At 46.8% G+C, this 16,742-nt stretch overlaps 1 protein-coding gene across 1 annotated transcript in view; it reads left to right on the top strand.

Moving 5' to 3' along the window:
* The first annotated feature begins 9,895 nt into the window (after window positions 1–9,895).
* LOC309452983 (uncharacterized protein) overlaps window positions 9,896–16,742 on the top strand; it is a 51,955-nt gene continuing 45,108 nt past the window's right edge. The window contains 1 exon segment of the mRNA XM_082077634.1: window positions 9,896–10,129. Coding sequence (XP_081933760.1) covers window positions 9,927–10,129 — 203 coding nt within the window. The 5' untranslated portion in view covers window positions 9,896–9,926.

Here is a 16,742-nt window from a genome sequence, read left to right as displayed (position 1 = left end):
CACAGGGTCACAGAGTCATAGTCACTGTGTCACAGTGTCATAGAGTCATAGAGGCACAGCGTCACAGTCAAAGAGTCTCAGTCACTGTCACAGTGTCACAAAGTCAGAGTCGCAGAGTCACAGAGTCATAGAGTAAAATTCACAGTCACAGAGTCACAGTCATAGTGTCACAGTGTCACAGAGTCATAGAGACACAGTGTCACAGTCAAAGTGTCTCAGTCACAGTCACAGTGTCACAAAGTCACAGAGGCAAAGTCATATTCATGGTCACAGTGTCACAGTCATAGAGTCTTAGTCATAGCTGCTTAGTCACAGAGTCACAATAACAGTCACAGAGTCACAGTCACAGACTCACAAAGACGTAGAGTCAGAGTCACAGAGTCACTGTGTCACAGTGTCACAGAGTCATAGAGAGACAGTGTTACAGTGACAGTCTCGTTCACAATCACAGAGTCACAGGGTCACTGTGTCAGAGTGACAGTCACAGAATCAGAGAGTCACGGAGTCAGAGTAACAGAGTCACAGTGTCACTGAATGACAGAGACACAGTGTCACAGAGTGACAGAGTCACAGTGTCACAGTCACAGGGTCATAGAGCCACAGAATCAAAGTAACAAAGTCATAGTCACAATGTCACAGTGTCACACAGTCACAGAATCAGAGTCACAGAGTCACAGAGTCAGAGTAACAGAGTCACAGGCATAGTGTCACAGTGTCACAGAATCGCAGAGTCACAGAGTCAGAATCACAGAATCAGAGAGTCACAGAGTCAGAGTCACAGTGTCACAGAGTCACAATATCACAGTGACAGTCACAGAGTCACAGACTGACAATAACAGTCACAGCATCACAGTCACAGAGTCACAGGGTCACTGTGTCACAGAGTCTCAGTGTCATAGTCAAAGAGTCTCAGTCACAGTCACAGTGTTTTACAAAGTCACAGACTCACAGATTAAGAGTCAAAGAGTCACATTTACAGTCACTTAGTCACAGAGTCGCAGTAACAGATTCACAAGGACACAGAGTCACAGAGTCACAGTCACTGTGTCACAGTGTCACAGTGTCACAGTGACAGTCTTGTTCACAGTCACAGAGTCACAGGGTCACTGTGTCACAGAGTGACAGTCACAGAATCACAGAGTCACAGGGTCACTGTGTCCCAGAGTGACAGTCACAGAATCGCAGAGTCACAGAGTCAGAGTAACAGAGTCACAGTGTCACTGAGTGACAGAGTCTCAGTCAGTGAGTCACAGATTCTCAGTCAGAGAGTCTCAGTCACGGTCACAGTGTCACAAAATCAGAGTCACAGTCACAGAGTAACAGAGTCAGACTAACAGAGTCACAGTTACAGTGTCAGAGAGTCACGGAGTCACAGCGTCACAGTCACAGAGTAACAGAGTCAGAGTAACAGAGTCACAGTCAGAGTGTCAAAGTGTCAGAGATTCACAATGTGTCACAGTGTCATAGAGACACAGTGTCAGAGTCAAAGAGTCTCAGTCACAGTCACAGTGTCACATAGTCACAGAGTCACAGAATCAGAGTCACAGAGTCAGAGTCACTCAGCCATAATCTCAGAGTAACAGAGTCACAGAGTCACAGTCACATAATCACAGAGTCACAGAGTCACAGGGTCAGAGTAACAGAGTCATAGCCACAGTGTCACGGTGTCACAGAGTCACAGTGTTAGAGTCACAGAGTCACAGTCACAGAGTCACAGAGTCACAGTTTCACAGAGTCACAGTGCCACTATGTCATAGAGTCTCAGTGTGACAGTCAAATAGTCTCAGTCAGAGTCCAGGTCAATGGAGGAGTTTGCTTTAGTCGATGAGGACTGGGTTAGGGAGCAATTAAATAGTCTAGACATCCATGAATCCATGGGTCCAGATGGGATGCATCTGCGGGTGCTGAGGGAGCTGGCTGAAGTCATTGCTGGACTGCTCTCCATCATCTTTGCCAAGTCTTGGGAAACGGGAGAGATGCCTGAGGATTGGAGGAAAGCAAATGTCACTCCAATCTTCAAAAAGGGCAAGAAGGAGGACCCGGGTAATTATAGACCGATCAGCCTCACCTCTGTCCCTGGGAAAGTAATGGAACAGCTTGTCCTTGGTGCCATCTCAAGGCATATCAAGGATAAGAGGGTTATTAGGGGCAGTCAGCATGGCTTTACCAAGGGTAAGTCATGCTTGACCAACCTCATAGCCTTTTATGAGATTGTAACAAGGTGGATGGATGATGGCAGAGCGGTGGGTGTGGTCTACCTTGACTTCAGTAGAGCCTTTGACACAGTCTCCCACAGCATCCTCACAGCTAAGTTGAGGAGGTGTGGTCTAGACAATAGAGTAGTGAGGTGGGTTGCAAACTGGCTTAAGGAGAGAAGCCAGAGAGTGGTAGTCAATGGTGCAGAGTCTAGTTGGAGGCCAGTATCTAGTGCAGTGCCTCAGGGGTCAGTACTGGGGCCAATATTATTCAATATATTCATTAACGATTTAGACGAGGGAATAGAGTGTACTATCAACAAGTTTGCTGATGACACCAAGCTGGGAGGAGTGGCTGACACGCCGGAGGGCTGTGCTGCCATCCAGCGGGACCTGGACAGGCTGGAGAGTTGGGCGGGGAATAACCTGATGAAATTTAACAAGGGCAAGTGTAGAGTCCTGCACCTGGGCAGGAACAACCCCAGGTTCCAGTATAGGTTGGGAGATTACATATTAGAGAGCAGTGTAGGGGAAAGGGACCTGGGGGTCCTGGTGGACAACAGGATGACCATGAGCCAGCACTGTGCCCTTGTGGCCAGGAAGGCCAATGGCATCCTGGGGTGTATTAGAAGGGGGGTGGTTAGTAGATCGAGAGAGGTTCTCCTTCCCCTCTACTCTGCCCTGGTGAGACCACATCTGGAATATTGTGTCCAGTTCTGGGCCCCTCAGTTCCAGCAGGACAGGGAACTGCTGGAGAGGGTCCAGCGTAGGGCAACAAAGATGATTAAGGGAGTGGAGCACCTCCCTTATGAAGAAAGGCTGAGGGAGCTGGGTCTCTTTAGTTTGGAGAAGAGGAGACTAAGGGGGGACCTTATTAATGTCTATAAATATATAAAGGGTGAGTGCCATGGGGATGGAGCCAGGCTCTTCTCGGTGGCAAACAATGATAGGACAAGGGGTAATGGGATCAAGCTGGAACACAAGAGGTTCCACTTAAATTTGAGAAGAAACTTCTTCTCAGTAAGGGTGACAGACACTGGCCCAGGCTGCCCAGGGAGGTTGTGGAGTCTCCTTCTCTGGAGACATTCCAACCCGCCTGGACATGTTCCTGTGTAACCTCATCTGGGTGTTCCTGCTCCAGCAGGGGGATTGGACTAGATGATCTTTTGAGGTCCCTTCCAATCCCAAACATACTGTGAAACTGTGATACCTTAAGACCCTTCCTCTTTATTAGAACTGTCTTAATTTCTCTTTAGTGCTCCAGCAATAACACCACCGATCATGGCATTACTAGGGGATTTTTTAAGTTGTTTGTGCCTTTTTGCTAATCTCTAATAATCTCCTCCTCTTATTCTGTGTGTGTCAGAAAAGATAAACTTGATGCTTGAATGACAGGCTCTTCAGGCAGCAGAATTTGATTCTGTGAAGCCAAAGCAAAATAAATCTTTTCTGGTTTCCATTTTAGCACCAAGTCTGAGGTTTGAGCTTTCCTTGGGAAAAGGAGAGTAGTCCAGAGTTCTTAGGCACATGACATGCCTTTCTGAAGAAGCTCTGTAAACACATGGCCTTTGTGCTAAGGTGTTCATGACCTTCTGTGTATCCATAGACATTTCTTTTTCTTACAGAATGCCACTAAAAGCTTCTAGTCAACTTGCATTCTTTATACTTGAACTGAATCAGCAATTTCTATTCCCCTCAAATGTATCGATCTGTTAGGCACATCTTTGTCCCTTTGCGTAGAAGCATAAATAGCAGTGTTGATTTGAAAACTTTTTTTTTCTTGCAGGAGATGCACAACTGTTACAGAAGGTGTGAGGGTAGGATTTTTTTTTGTGGTGGGCACCAGGGGAGGTATTATAATATAAAATATGTGTAATGAACTCTGGAGGACCTTTGGAAGAAAGTTGTAGGATCATTGTGTGTGTGTTTGTGTGTGTGTGTTTGTGTGTTTGTGTGTGTGTGTGTGTCTTATCCCTCAAAGTTTCAACCTCATCTTATCACTTCCGCCAGCTGCAGTTGCTGTTCTTGGTTACGTTACCTGAGGTGTGTTGCACACTCTGCATTTACCTTAACCATAGATCTTGGATGGGGAGAGGAAGACCTTAGACCTCTTTCCATATAAGTTACTGCTCTCTGTTGCAGTGTTGTCTTTCTAGCCACCTTAGACTTTTTCCTTTGCCACTGTTGCTTTCACAGATGCAAAAGCTGGTTTGGACACCAAAGGACTCACACCGCACGTGGGAAGAACAATTGAAGACAAGATCCCACCTTGAGGAGCGTGTTGCTCAGCTTGGCAGGGAAAAGGCTGAGCTGTTGGAACAGCTGAGCCCAGAAAATTCTCCAGATACCCAGCCAATACCCAGGAGAACCGTGTTCACCTTTTTGTTGAGTTCTTACATACTCGGCTTTTTCCTGGTATCCCTGCCGTTCAGGTTCTGAGAGTCTTGTGATTTGGCTGTCATCCAGGAAGCAAATAAAAGCTAGCTGGGTATCCTTGTGTGAATTCTAGATTGGTTCTGCTGGAAGAGTTCCCAGCATGGTTTGCTACCAGTTGAGCACATCAAGCGAGGCTGCAGTTCCCCAGTTCCTTCTTGATACCTTCTGCTCATCTTCTGACCCCTTGTTTCCTGGGCAGAGATAAAATGCTTCATGTTTGCAGTGCAACGTATGGAGGAGCTGCTGCATGTTTTCAGAGTAGCAAGAGCATGTAAGCCTTGCAGAAAAAAGCACTGAAGGGATTCAGGCACATGAACAAATGAACTAGTGCTTGGGAAACAAGAAATGGCTGACAGTTTCCAAGGGGCAGCCTTTTGCTTTTTCTCCTTTTCTGTAGAGGAAAAATGGAAGCACAAAGTCAAAACAGGTGCCAGCTCTCCTCTGGTTTAACTGTGAAAACACCAAGAGGACCAACATGTGAATAAGTAAATACTTGCAAAAAATATATGAAGGTAAGGGCAGAGGGGAATAAAACATTGTAGAATTCCAAAAGATCGAATACCTCTGCAAGCCCTTGCATGCTGGTTGTTTGAAGATCCTGTGAAAGCTTTAGATTGACCTATGTTCTCCCATGATACCTACGTAATTCCTGCTGTGAGCAGAGGAACTGCCAAAAGCACTCTCCAGCATCTTTTCTACCTTTTTCTCTTGAAACATTAGAAGAGAATGGCCTTTGCTTTGGTGAGGGCATCTGTTTCTGTTGCTATGTATTAACTTGTCTGATGTGAAACCTGAAGTGATTAAATGTTCTCAGGAATTCTGTCCCGTGTTATTCTGTGGAACTTGGCTAACGGGTAGAGATGTACTGCAGCTTCTCTGCAGAGAACGCTGGATGCACATACTGCATACAGAAGCTGTTCCTAATCTTTGTGTGTCATGTATCTTTTCTATTTCGAAAGTGCGAGAGTGAAAAAGTGAAGAAGCTGGTAGAGTCGAACCACCCAGTTTACCAGCGTTTAGACCACGAAATGAAAAGAAACATTGAACCGCAGAATGACTGTGAGAGGTATGGCTTTCTAGTATATTGAAGAGGTATCCATGAGCAGAAGTCAAGCTTTATTGAACTCCAATGGAAAAATAGGTTTACATAACTCTTTGTGAGCAAATAATGCAGGCCTCATGTTAGTTCTTGCAAGGCGCTTCTGTGCATGAGCCCATAGTTTTCAATAGCTGCCAAAAGAACTGCAAATGCAGGTCACTCTGTGTTCTCCTGGGGGAAAGGAAGTCCTTTATTCCTCTTGTCTTGTCAAATTGGGACCCTCCAAGTGATTTCTGGCTCAGTAATGCTGGCTTTTCTCATTAATTCCTGGTGTGTCAAGCACATTAAAGATGAAGCAAGGCCATTGTGCTGGGTTGGCCAAGATAAGGCTATTATTTCCACAGGTAGCTGGGGGCATGACACAGCCAGGACAGCTGACCCCAAAACTAGCCAAAGGGGTATTTGATCCCGTATGAGGTTACACTCAGTAAGGGGAGCTGTTGGGGCGTGGTGGCATTTCTCCTGCTGGTTGCGGGGCTGCGGGTGCTCCGGGCCACTCGGTTCTCTCTGGACCACGCAATTCGGTGCTACTGTGTCTCAAGTGCGACCTGCTGCCCAGGAAGGGGGGAGGTTTTGGCACGGGCTGTGGTTGGGAGTTCACAATTGCTGCTTAAGAGACCTGCACTCCAGGATTACCACATGGTGAGAGATTTGTGCTGTGTGTCCCTTGCTTTGTATATTCTTTCAATATTATTGTTATTGGGGTTTTGTTGTTGTTGTTTGGGTTTCTTGTGTTTTTTATAGTGGTGTGTGTTTGTTTGAGTTTTCTTCTTGCTGTTCCATTAGACATGAGTTTTGCATTTTGTGTCCCAATTCTCCTCCCCGTCCCACTGGGGCAGAGGAGGGGTGAGCGAGCAGCATGTGGCTGTAGCTGCCAGCTGGGGGGTGGGAGGCCTGGGGCTAACTACAACAGACGTGTCTGTGCGGTTTACATGAAGAGTATGTGAAAAAGGCTGGTTGTTCCTGGTTTCATTGTTTTCTTGACTAATTTCCTCTGCAGCCTGAAGAGACTTCTGAGCTGAGCTACGAAGAAACTAAAGGTGTATGAAGGGAGAGAGAAAGAGTCTCAGCTTAATTTGCAGGAAGAAATGAAGAGCAGGTGTTCTGAAATGGCCAGTGAATTTGGCAGATAAAGAGCAAAGGTGAGTCCTGGTTTGGTTGGGTTTTTAGGTGGTGGTGGTTTTCAATTTGAAACCTGTTTTATTATTTCCCTCTACTACTTTTCATGTTCTGGATTTTTTTGTTTTCTTTTGTTATTTCTTGGCTGTATCCTGGAATTTATTGACTTTTCTTGATGCTCCTTCTACTGTTACACAAAACTGCAGAGTTTCTAGAGGTGTTTTTGATGTCACTCGGGCTGTGCAGTAGCGTGTAACCTTATATCTACTTCTCTGTTCATTACTCAGATTTTTTGCTAAAGCAGCCACGTTTCAGAGCTGCATATATTTTGAGAAGCGATTGCTGCAGAATGAGTGAACCGCCTTTGCGGTGGCTCATTTTTAATCCAAAAGTTAGCAGTGGTTTTGTGTTTCTGTTGGAAGGAATCCTATCAGAAATGATGTGAAAGCTGTTTTTGTTTTAAAAGAGCCTGGTTTCACTTTGATATAGTGCTGGATCAGCAGATGATAAACAGAGTCTTGATGGCCAACCCCTTTACTGTTTTTCACAGAACTGACTTCTTTTAGACCCCTCTGAGTTGTTTTTTCCTTTTTTTTTTTTCTTTCTTTTTTGCTGTCTACAGGTTGCAGAACTTTCCCAGCAGTTGGAGGCACAGTCTGAAAAATGCAAGGAGCAGGAAGCTGAAAATAAAGATTTGCAAGAAGAGGTGTCCACCATGCATGAGAACCGCCAGAAACTGGAGAAAAGCAAATGGCAGCTGATAGAAGAGGTGGCTAACCTGAAACATCGTTTGGAGACTAGCATGGTGGATCGCAACCTTATAGAACAATATGAAAAAGAAGTCGAAGAACAAGCAGAACAAGATATAAGACAAAAACTACAAGAAGTCAATCTATTTTTGCAGGTAAGTGAATTTCTTGTGTGTGCCTGTAGTCTCAATTATATCCTTCTCTTGTGGTGATAATTTTGTAGTATGTTATTTTTGGTTCCTGATTCTGTGTGTTAGTGCTGTACTTCTACTGTCCTTCAGCAAAGACAGGAAATACGGCTGGGCAATGGTGCTTTCACGTGTGAGTAACGTGCCTGCAGGGCGCTGAATGCAAAGCTTGCCCAGGGTGGCTTTCTGTTTTGCAGTTCTTGGGCGGTATCACTGTCTGGCCTTGTTCTTACTGTTCATCCTTGAACTCAACATTGACACTTAGAGTTGTCATGGCCAGACATACAGGTCCTGCTTTGTCATTGTCCAGGGGAAAGCGCTCAGAAAAGAAGTCACTGAAGTTGTACAGGGGGTGGAGGTGAGGGACTTATTTTAGACCCCTCTGAGTTCTTTTTTTTTCTTTTTTTGTTTTTTCTTTTTTTGCTGTCTATAGGTTGGTGAACTTTCCCAGCAGTTGGAGGTAGAATCTAAAAAATGCATGCAGCCGGGAGCACAAAATCAGGATTTGCAAGACGGCATGGTAGCTGATCTCAGAGGGGCCACGGAGCAGCATCACAGGCCCTCAGCAAGAAAAGCAGAACAGGTCTGGTGACAGTGAGCAGGGCGGCCATGACCGCAGGTCACCAGGCCAGGCCATAGGGACGGGTACGTCTACAGTTCAACCAGACGTCACGTCCATGGGTGAGGGTCAGGGCTGAGAGCAGTGAGGCTGGCACAGGCCTGGCTGCAGCTTCAGGCCTCGCCAGCTTCTTCTAGGCCTGGCAGATGAATTCCTTCTCAGGAAGAGAGGGAAGTAACACCGCCATAACTCGGAACAACGGTATGAAGTTGGCTTTGCCCAAGATCAGCCCTTGATCCCCATCTTAGGCATGAATTGAGCAGGAGGCAGTTCAGCTTTGGCTTTTCTGAATGGTGTCCTGCTTTGCAGGGCACAATGTGGTAGAGGTGATGCAGAAAAAAAAAAAAATCTGTAACATTTGCCACCAGTAGCTGTCTCTGCCCAACTTTACTTAGTCACCTTGACTCAAAAGCAGAGTTTCCAGAAGTGTTTTTGAGGTTGCTTTGACTGTTCAATAGTGTGTAACCTTTTCACAGAATCACAGAATGTTGGGATAGGAAGGGACTCAAAAGATCATCTAGTCCAATCCCCCTGCTGGAGCAGGAACACCTAGAGGTTAGGGTTACACAGGAAGGCGTCCAGACAGGTTTTGAATGTCTCCAGAGAAGGAGACCCCCCAACCTCCCTGGGCAGCCTGTTCCAGTGTTCTGTCACCCTCAATGTGAAGAAGTTTCTTCTCAAATTTAAATGGAACCTCCTGTGTTCCAGTTTATATCTATTGCCCCTTGTCTTATCATTGGTTGTCACTGAGAAGAGCCTGGCTCCATCCTCGTGACACTCACCCTTTACATATTTATAAAATGAATGAGGTCACCCCTCAGTCTCCTCCAAGCTAAAGAGACCCAGCTCCCTCAGCCTTTCCTCATAAGGGAGATGCTCCACTCCCTTAATCCCTGCTTCTCCACTCATTCCTCAGGTTCCTTGCTAAAGCAGCTGTGTTTCAGAGCTCCTTTCATTTGTAGAAGGTATTACTGTAGAAGAAGTCAACTGCTTTTCCCTATTTTCACAGCTGAAGACACCATTACCAATCAGATGCTGGCAAAGTCCCAACTCCAGAAAACAAGGAGCAGTTCTACTGAGATACGTACAAGTAGGACTGATAAATAAACCAGGACATGAATTGCATTGGAGATTTTGTCCATAAACAGCCTCACACATAAATATGGCGGCCGCCCCTCGGCTACTTAACGGCGCCGCTAACGGCCACCACGCTCTCGAGGCGGCGCACGCGGGGAGCCGGCCGCGCGGCGGGCAGAGCCAGCCGTTCCTCCCGCCACCGCCCAACCGCGCCTGCGCCGTCGCGTGGGGGGCGGTGGCCGTTAGCGCTGTTGCCGTTACCGGGGCAGCGAGACGCTGTTCTCTGGACACCCGCCCCTCGCAGTTCGCCGCGCAGCAGTGGTAGCGGGCGGAGGCCGCTTGCGGGAGCTCCACTCTCCCCGTCCCAGTCCCCGACTCTGCCGGCCGATTGCCTGCCGCCGTTGCTCGCCTGAGGCGGGACCGTGCCCGCGCCCCCGCTGCGCGATGAAGAGGATCTTTGGCTTCGCGTGGAGGAAGAAGGGGCAGCCGCCGTCCGGCGGCGCCTCCCTGCCCTGCCCCGCCGGTGCCTACGACATCCAGTACAAGGAGTTGAGCAAGCTGCACCGCGCGGCTGCCAGCGGAGACCTGGCCAAGCTGCGGCGGCGGCTGAAGAAATTCAGCATCGACGGGCGGGACGAGGAGGCGAGGTAAGGGGGGAGCAGCGCCGCAGGGCGGGGGCGGCAGCGGCGGGAGCCTCGAGGTGCAGCCGCAGCCCCCGGCAGCGACGCGGCGCTGGGGACAAACGGCCGCGTCGCTGCGAGGGGCGGGAGGGCTGGTTCTGTCACCGAGCTCGGCCCTCGTGCTGCCAGAAACACTTCTATTCGACCTAGCATCCCACTGTCGCCTTTTGTCCCGGTCTCGTTTCCCGGAGTCGTATTTCCCTGCGCAGGGGTGGAGGGGAGCTGGCAGCAGGAAGACGGGGTGCACAAGGGACATCACAGCCGTTCTCCAGCCACACTCAAAAGTCAAACTGCAATGGCATGCATCTCCGTGTATCTCTAAGGGCTCGGCGTGCAAGTTTAGCAGTTGAGCCAAAAAAGCTGCCATTCTCTTACCAGGGAGTAACTTGTGGAGAGGTAGGCGCTGCAGTTAGGAAAGAGTTCTAGTGCAAAATGACTGTGTTTTATCTTGGTTCTCCATGCGCAGTTGCCTGATACGTCTTTTATGACTGTGATGTGTCAGCCAAAGCAATAGTCTGATTTTGGGTGGCAGGTACTTAGTTGTTTGTTCTGAGGCTTTCGCACAGCTAATTGGTGCCTTGGCTTGGAAGATCTGGGCAGCAACTTGCAGGAGAAACTGCTTTTTCTGGCGGGTGTTACTCTGTGGGTTTTTGAGTCAAGCATAGCAAGTGCTTGCAATTATATTTTAAGGAGAAGCCCTGGGCTGCAGCATAGCTCTTAGTGATCCATCATAAGCATAAGGGAATCAGCTGAAGTTTTGGGTCATGTATGTGTCAATACTCTAATGCCTTTTTTTTGAAAAGTCTTGGAGTCAAAACCTTTATGACATTCTGAAAACATGCTGATTTTATCAGAGTAGCTCAGCATCTATCGCAAAGACTGGACTTTTGCCAGCCAGCTAGCATACTGCCCTGAAAGCCCTTAAATGGGATGAGTTCAACAAGGTCAAATGCCAGGTCCTGCGCTTTGGCCACAACAACCCCCTGCAGTGCTAGAGAGTGACTGCTGGGCACAGAGTGGCTGGAGAGCAGCCAGGCAGAAAGGGACCTGGGGGGACTAATTGACAGGAAGCTCAACATGAGCCATCAGTGTGCCCAGGTGGCCAAGAAGGCCAATGGTATCCTGTCCTGTATCAAAAATAGCGTGGTCAGCAGGACAAGGGCAGTGATCCTTCCCCTGTGCTCTGCATTGGTGAGGCCACACCTGGAGTATTGTGTTCAGCTCTGGGCCCCTCACTTCAGGAAAGACATTGAAGTGCTGGAGCGGGTCCAGAGAAGAGCAACAAGACTGGTGAAGGGACTTGAGCATAAGACCTATGGGGAGAGGCTGAGGGAGCTGGGCTTGTTTAGTCTGGGCAAGAGGAGGCTCAGAGCTGAGCTCAGCACTCTCTAGAACTACCTGAAGGGCAGTTCTAGCCAGGTGGGGATTGGGCTCTTCTCCCAGGCATCAGCAATAGGACAAGGGGACATGGGCTTCAACTCTGCCAGGGGAAATTGAGGCTGGAGATTAGAAAGAAATTCTTTAGGGAGAGAGTGGTCAGGCCTTGGAATGGCCTGCCCAGGGAGGTGGTGGACTCACCATCCCTGGAGGTTTTTAAACTGAGATTGGACATGGCACTTAGTGCCATGATCTAGTAAATGGACTGAAGTTGGACCAAGGGTTGGACTTGATGATCTGTGAGGTCTTTTCCAACCCAGTCGATTCTGTGATTCTGTGATTAAATACACCTATATTTGTAGGAGAAGCAAGAAAGAGCATGGTAAGCATACACTTCAGTAATGTGTGGTGTGTGCCTTTGTGTTGCCAGTTAGGATTTGTTTATGCAGTTGGCGATGAGGGATGCAGTTTAAGGTGGTCTGAGTGCTTTTTGTGCACACTCCAGCTTCCTGAGTCAAGGTGCCCAATGACATTTGTGGAAATAGCTGCTGAATGTTTATCTTTTTTTCTTACTACCCCTTCTCTTTGACTGTGGCTGATTCAGTCAGTCATCAGGTCTTAGCAGACCCTGTTAGGAAATTTGGCCGGTTTTAGATTTTAAGTTCATCTTGTCTAGAAAGCTTTGTTTCCTCTGGAAAGGTTTCCTTCTGTGTGTCATAGTACTATCAGTGTTATAACTAAGCAAATAAAGTAACACACTGTAAAAAGAAAAAAAAACCAAACAAACACAAGAGAAAGTAGTGTACATACATAGAGCACTGTGATGACTTTGGCATGACAGTGCCCAGTGCTGAAAAGCTCACCTGAGAGGAATTCAGTGGACAGTCTGCCTGGTTGCTGCAACCCCTGTACACTATACCAGCCATGAGGGTTGCAGGCCCAGCTGTGCCCTCTTAAGTGCTTGTGGCTGTGATATGTGTTGTGAGTGACCATCACATGCAGTTGTGTTTCAGAGCTTCACTGTGTCCTCCAGGGACCGGTAGAGTTGACATAGTTGGAAAGTGATGTAAAGAACAAGAAACGTGACTAGTAATGGCTAAGGTGTGCATTGTTCATATGAGTATCTCTGTTCAGCTCCTCAGGATTTCCAAAAACAAAATCTTGTACCAGGGACATGGCAAGTATCAGACCTACAGGCTCCTTGCATAAAGAAGGTCCTGTAGCCCACAGGACCTCCCAAAAACTGCACCTGGAACAGTATCAGTTAGGAGTGGGCAGTTTTTCAGAGGTGGTCTCCTTCTCTGTTGGGACAGGTGTCCTGCAGAGCAGCAGGAGCTTTACCTTCTGCACAGAGTGAAGCTTGTGCTGCTTTCTGCCTGTGATTTAGAGGGAAACACATGCAAGGACCTTCTGGGTGATTGTGTCTTTGGGTACAACTAGGCTGATTAATTGACATCAGACCTAAAATGTTCTGTGGCTTGAAGGAGCTCTTTTCTTTCTGACAAGACTTTAACTTGAAGAAAAAAGTTTCATTTTCTTATGCTGGTCATGTACTGTTGAAATACAATATTCCTTCCTTGAAGAGGACTTCCTCTGTAGTAGGCTTTTTATGACTATGATAGTTTAACATGTCGGGATGGTCAAATATTACTTTCCTGTAGTCAGGATTACAGAGTCTTGCTCTCTGGTTTGCTACATGTTATCAGAGGCACTTAGGTGCATGTGCATCCTTGTGTTTGGTGCAGTAGTAAACATGCTAGGAAAAAAAAAAGAAAGCAGCATAAATTCTCAAAGCGCAGGGAAATACTAATATTCTTGCTGTAAAACCCACCTTCTACATTTCTGATACGCTTCCGGGATGTGAATAATCACGGAAGAACTTAAGAGTTTTACTTGCCATAGCCCTCAGATGCTCAGGCTTTGGTCTCTGTTGTTGTGCCTTGTGTGTTGTCCTGCTGGATGCAGCGACCAACGCCTGGGCCCAGGCATCTGTTTGTGCAGGGTCAGTTTTACAGTGAAGGAAATGTCACCTTACAAAGTGGACTCTCTGGAAGGTTTTTGCTAGCCACCTCAGGCATATGGTGTGCAGCGGCTGCTACTTGTAATCTTTAGCTGTTACAAAATCTTTTCTTAAGCTTACTTTTTACAAAGTGAAGCTCGTGGTCATATCAATTTATCCCAGCCTGAAATATTTCTTTAGTTGTCTGCCTGTGCTAATTTAATATATTTAATTTTTAGGACACCTCTGCATCTCGCCTGCGCAAATGGCCATGTGGATGTTGTTACACATTTGGTAGAAAGCAAGTGTAAGCTAAATCTTCTTGACAGTGATAACAGATCAGCCCTGATGAAGGTATGTGGAATATGTTATGTGCTTGTAAGTGGGGCTTATTGATTATGCACTAAATGATGTATCTGGCAGGACTCTTTACACAGCCCTATGTAGAAACATGCATATTGTGGTGGATTGGCATGGAATAGGCATATGTTACTGTTAGGGAATAGGCTGCATGAGCTAATCTTAGAAGGTGCTCTTATTTTCCAACGTTGGCAAGCTGGGGGAATGGTAACAGAGTGAAATGTAAATTCTGGAAGTTTTTCCTTTGTGTGTTGTTCCCAGGCAGTACAGTGCCAGCAAGAAAAATGTGTGGCTATTCTACTAGAACATGGTGCTGAACCAAACCTGCCAGATGCTGATGGCAACACTGCCCTGCATCTGTCTGTCATCTCTCCTAATACAACTGTGGCAGAGCTGCTACTTGATTATGATGCCGATATTGAGGCCCGGAATAAGGTAAATTTTTGTATTTGTTAAGGAAATTCTTTCAAGAAATTGCATTAACATTAATATTTCTCTTCAAGGTTGTGTGGTTTTTTTTTTTTTTTTTTATTTTGAACTTTATTTATTTATCTGTCCTTTCAGGAGGGATTTACTCCACTTGCTCTTGCTATCTCTGAGCACCAGGAAGAGATAGTAGAATTTCTCCTTGGGCACGGAGCTAACGTGCATGCTCGAGATCAGCGTGAAAGGTGAGGGGTTAGTCAGAACACTACATGAGTCTCCCTAGTACTCTCTAAGCTGGATTGATGAGAGGCATGAGAATGAGCTCTTAAAGAAAAAAATCGGGGACCCACACGGAAAGAGCTATTTCTGTGTGACTTTTGGAAGCAGGTCTGCACTTGACTGCTGTCATACCTCAGTGGATGCTTTCTGCATTGAGTTTGCAAGAAGGCATTGGCTGTGATGGCCCTTCTGGCAGGAAACATGCCATTAGCTCAGCAGCGTTGCCTCAATTTGAAAAAAACATCTCATGTGCAGCAGCATAAGTGTTGTCTGTGTAAAAAGTTATGAAACTTGTTTATGAAGTTATATTGATAGAGGAAACTAACATTTTAAGGGTTAACCAACCACATAAGAAGGGCTTACTAAAGAACCACCACTTTAAGCCACATAATGAATATCTAGTTTAGAGCTGTATGTAACCAGTTGTGTTAAGAAAAAAACAGAACCTCATCGAATGCCAAGATAAGTTTTACAGCACCAGCTGTAACCTTGAGGAGACAAGATAGCCAAGATTTACAGCAAAAAGGGAGTGCCAGTCTGATTTCGGTCGACTTGGCAGCTTGGGTTCCAGCCAATTCACCATAATGAGCCAATGCTGAAAAGTTCACTGTGACAAAGCTGAGGGAGCCTTCATCCAAAGGCCCCCAAAGACCCCTCCTCAAAATCACCAAGTGACACTGCACAGGTGCAAGAGGGGAGGGTCAAGGAGGAGACTATGGAAATGGTTCTCTGAGACTGATTTTAGAAGAGGCAGGGAAAGGTTACGAATATGTATAGGCATTCCTGGGGTTATTATGAATATGTAATACCTTACTGTATTTAAGCACACTTCTTATTGTTTAAAGGTATGCGTGTTGGGTGGAGCGAATCCCCCACGCACCCAGCGCTATTTTGCTTATGCTCTAATGAACATATCAATGTGTTTAAGGAATACAATTAAGGAATTGGATTAAACGTTGTTTATACATAGAAAAATCGTAAGTTATTTATTTCATGAGCAACTAAAGTAACACACTCTAAAAAATAAAAAACACCCAACCAAACAAACAAAAAAACCCAACCGAAAAAAAAACACAAGAGAAAGTAGTGTACATACATAGAGCACTGTGATGACTTTGGCATGACAGTGCCCAGTGCTGAAAAGCTCACCTGAGAGGAATTCAGTGGACAGTCTGCCTGGTTGCTGCAACCCCTGTACACTATACCAGCCATGAGGGTTGCAGGCCCAGCTGTGCCCTCTTAAGTGCTTGTGGCTGTGATATGTGTTGTGAGTGACCATCACATGCAGTTGTGTTTCAGAGCTTCACTGTGTCCTCCAGGGACCGGAAGAGTTGACATAGTTGGAAAGAGATGTAAAGAATAAGAAACGTGACTAGTAATGGCTAAGGCGTGCATTGTTCATATGAGTATCTCTGTTCTGCTCAGGATTTCCAAAACCAAAATCTTGTACCAGGGACATGGCAAGTATCAGACCTACAGGCTCCTTGCATAAAGTAGGTAGGTCCTGTAGCCCACAGGACCTCCCAAAAACTGCACCTGGAACAGTATCAGTTAGGAGCGGGCAGCTTTTCAGAGGTGGTCTAGCAAAGCCTTCAGCCTTACTGAACGAGATGGGCAAAACTTAGCAGGGAGTTGGAAGCACTATAGGCATGATGCCAGCTAGTCATGAATCCTGGGTCGAAGCTAATCGCTAAGAGAGATTTACCTTGTCCGCTGCCTGTCAGAGTGAACTCTAGAGCTTTTCATTGCTTAGCTTGTAGCTGCTGGGTCATGGGCTCAAGTGCTGTTGGAAATGCATGACACCAGCCTGCTGTTTCCCTGTTGTATCCCATTGGGGCGGTTTTGCAGCTGCTCAGGCATCAGCAGTTCTCTTTTACCCCATGGCTGATCAGCATAGGATTGCAGCAGCAGGAGAAGCAGAGTCCGGGCAGGGTCCCCACGGCTGGGTGGCAGAGCAGCTTTGGTGTTACTGGAGGTTTCTTGCAGGTACGTGAAACTGTGATATTCCCTGCCAGCCTGTTCCCTAAAGTGGATCTTCTGTGGAGCTCAGCAGGCCTTGCTGCAAGCAGAGCCATCTCCTTTCCTGTTGGCAGGCTGAGAGGCTTGGTTGAGGAGGGCAGCAACCAGTTGCAGGTTTCC

Source organism: Streptopelia decaocto, assembly GCF_964273445.1.
Source record: "Streptopelia decaocto genome assembly, contig: HAP1_SCAFFOLD_122, whole genome shotgun sequence".
Classification (NCBI taxonomy): domain Eukaryota; kingdom Metazoa; phylum Chordata; class Aves; order Columbiformes; family Columbidae; genus Streptopelia; species Streptopelia decaocto.
Note: the sequence above shows the minus strand (reverse complement) of the source record. Positions and strands in the feature narration are given on the sequence as shown.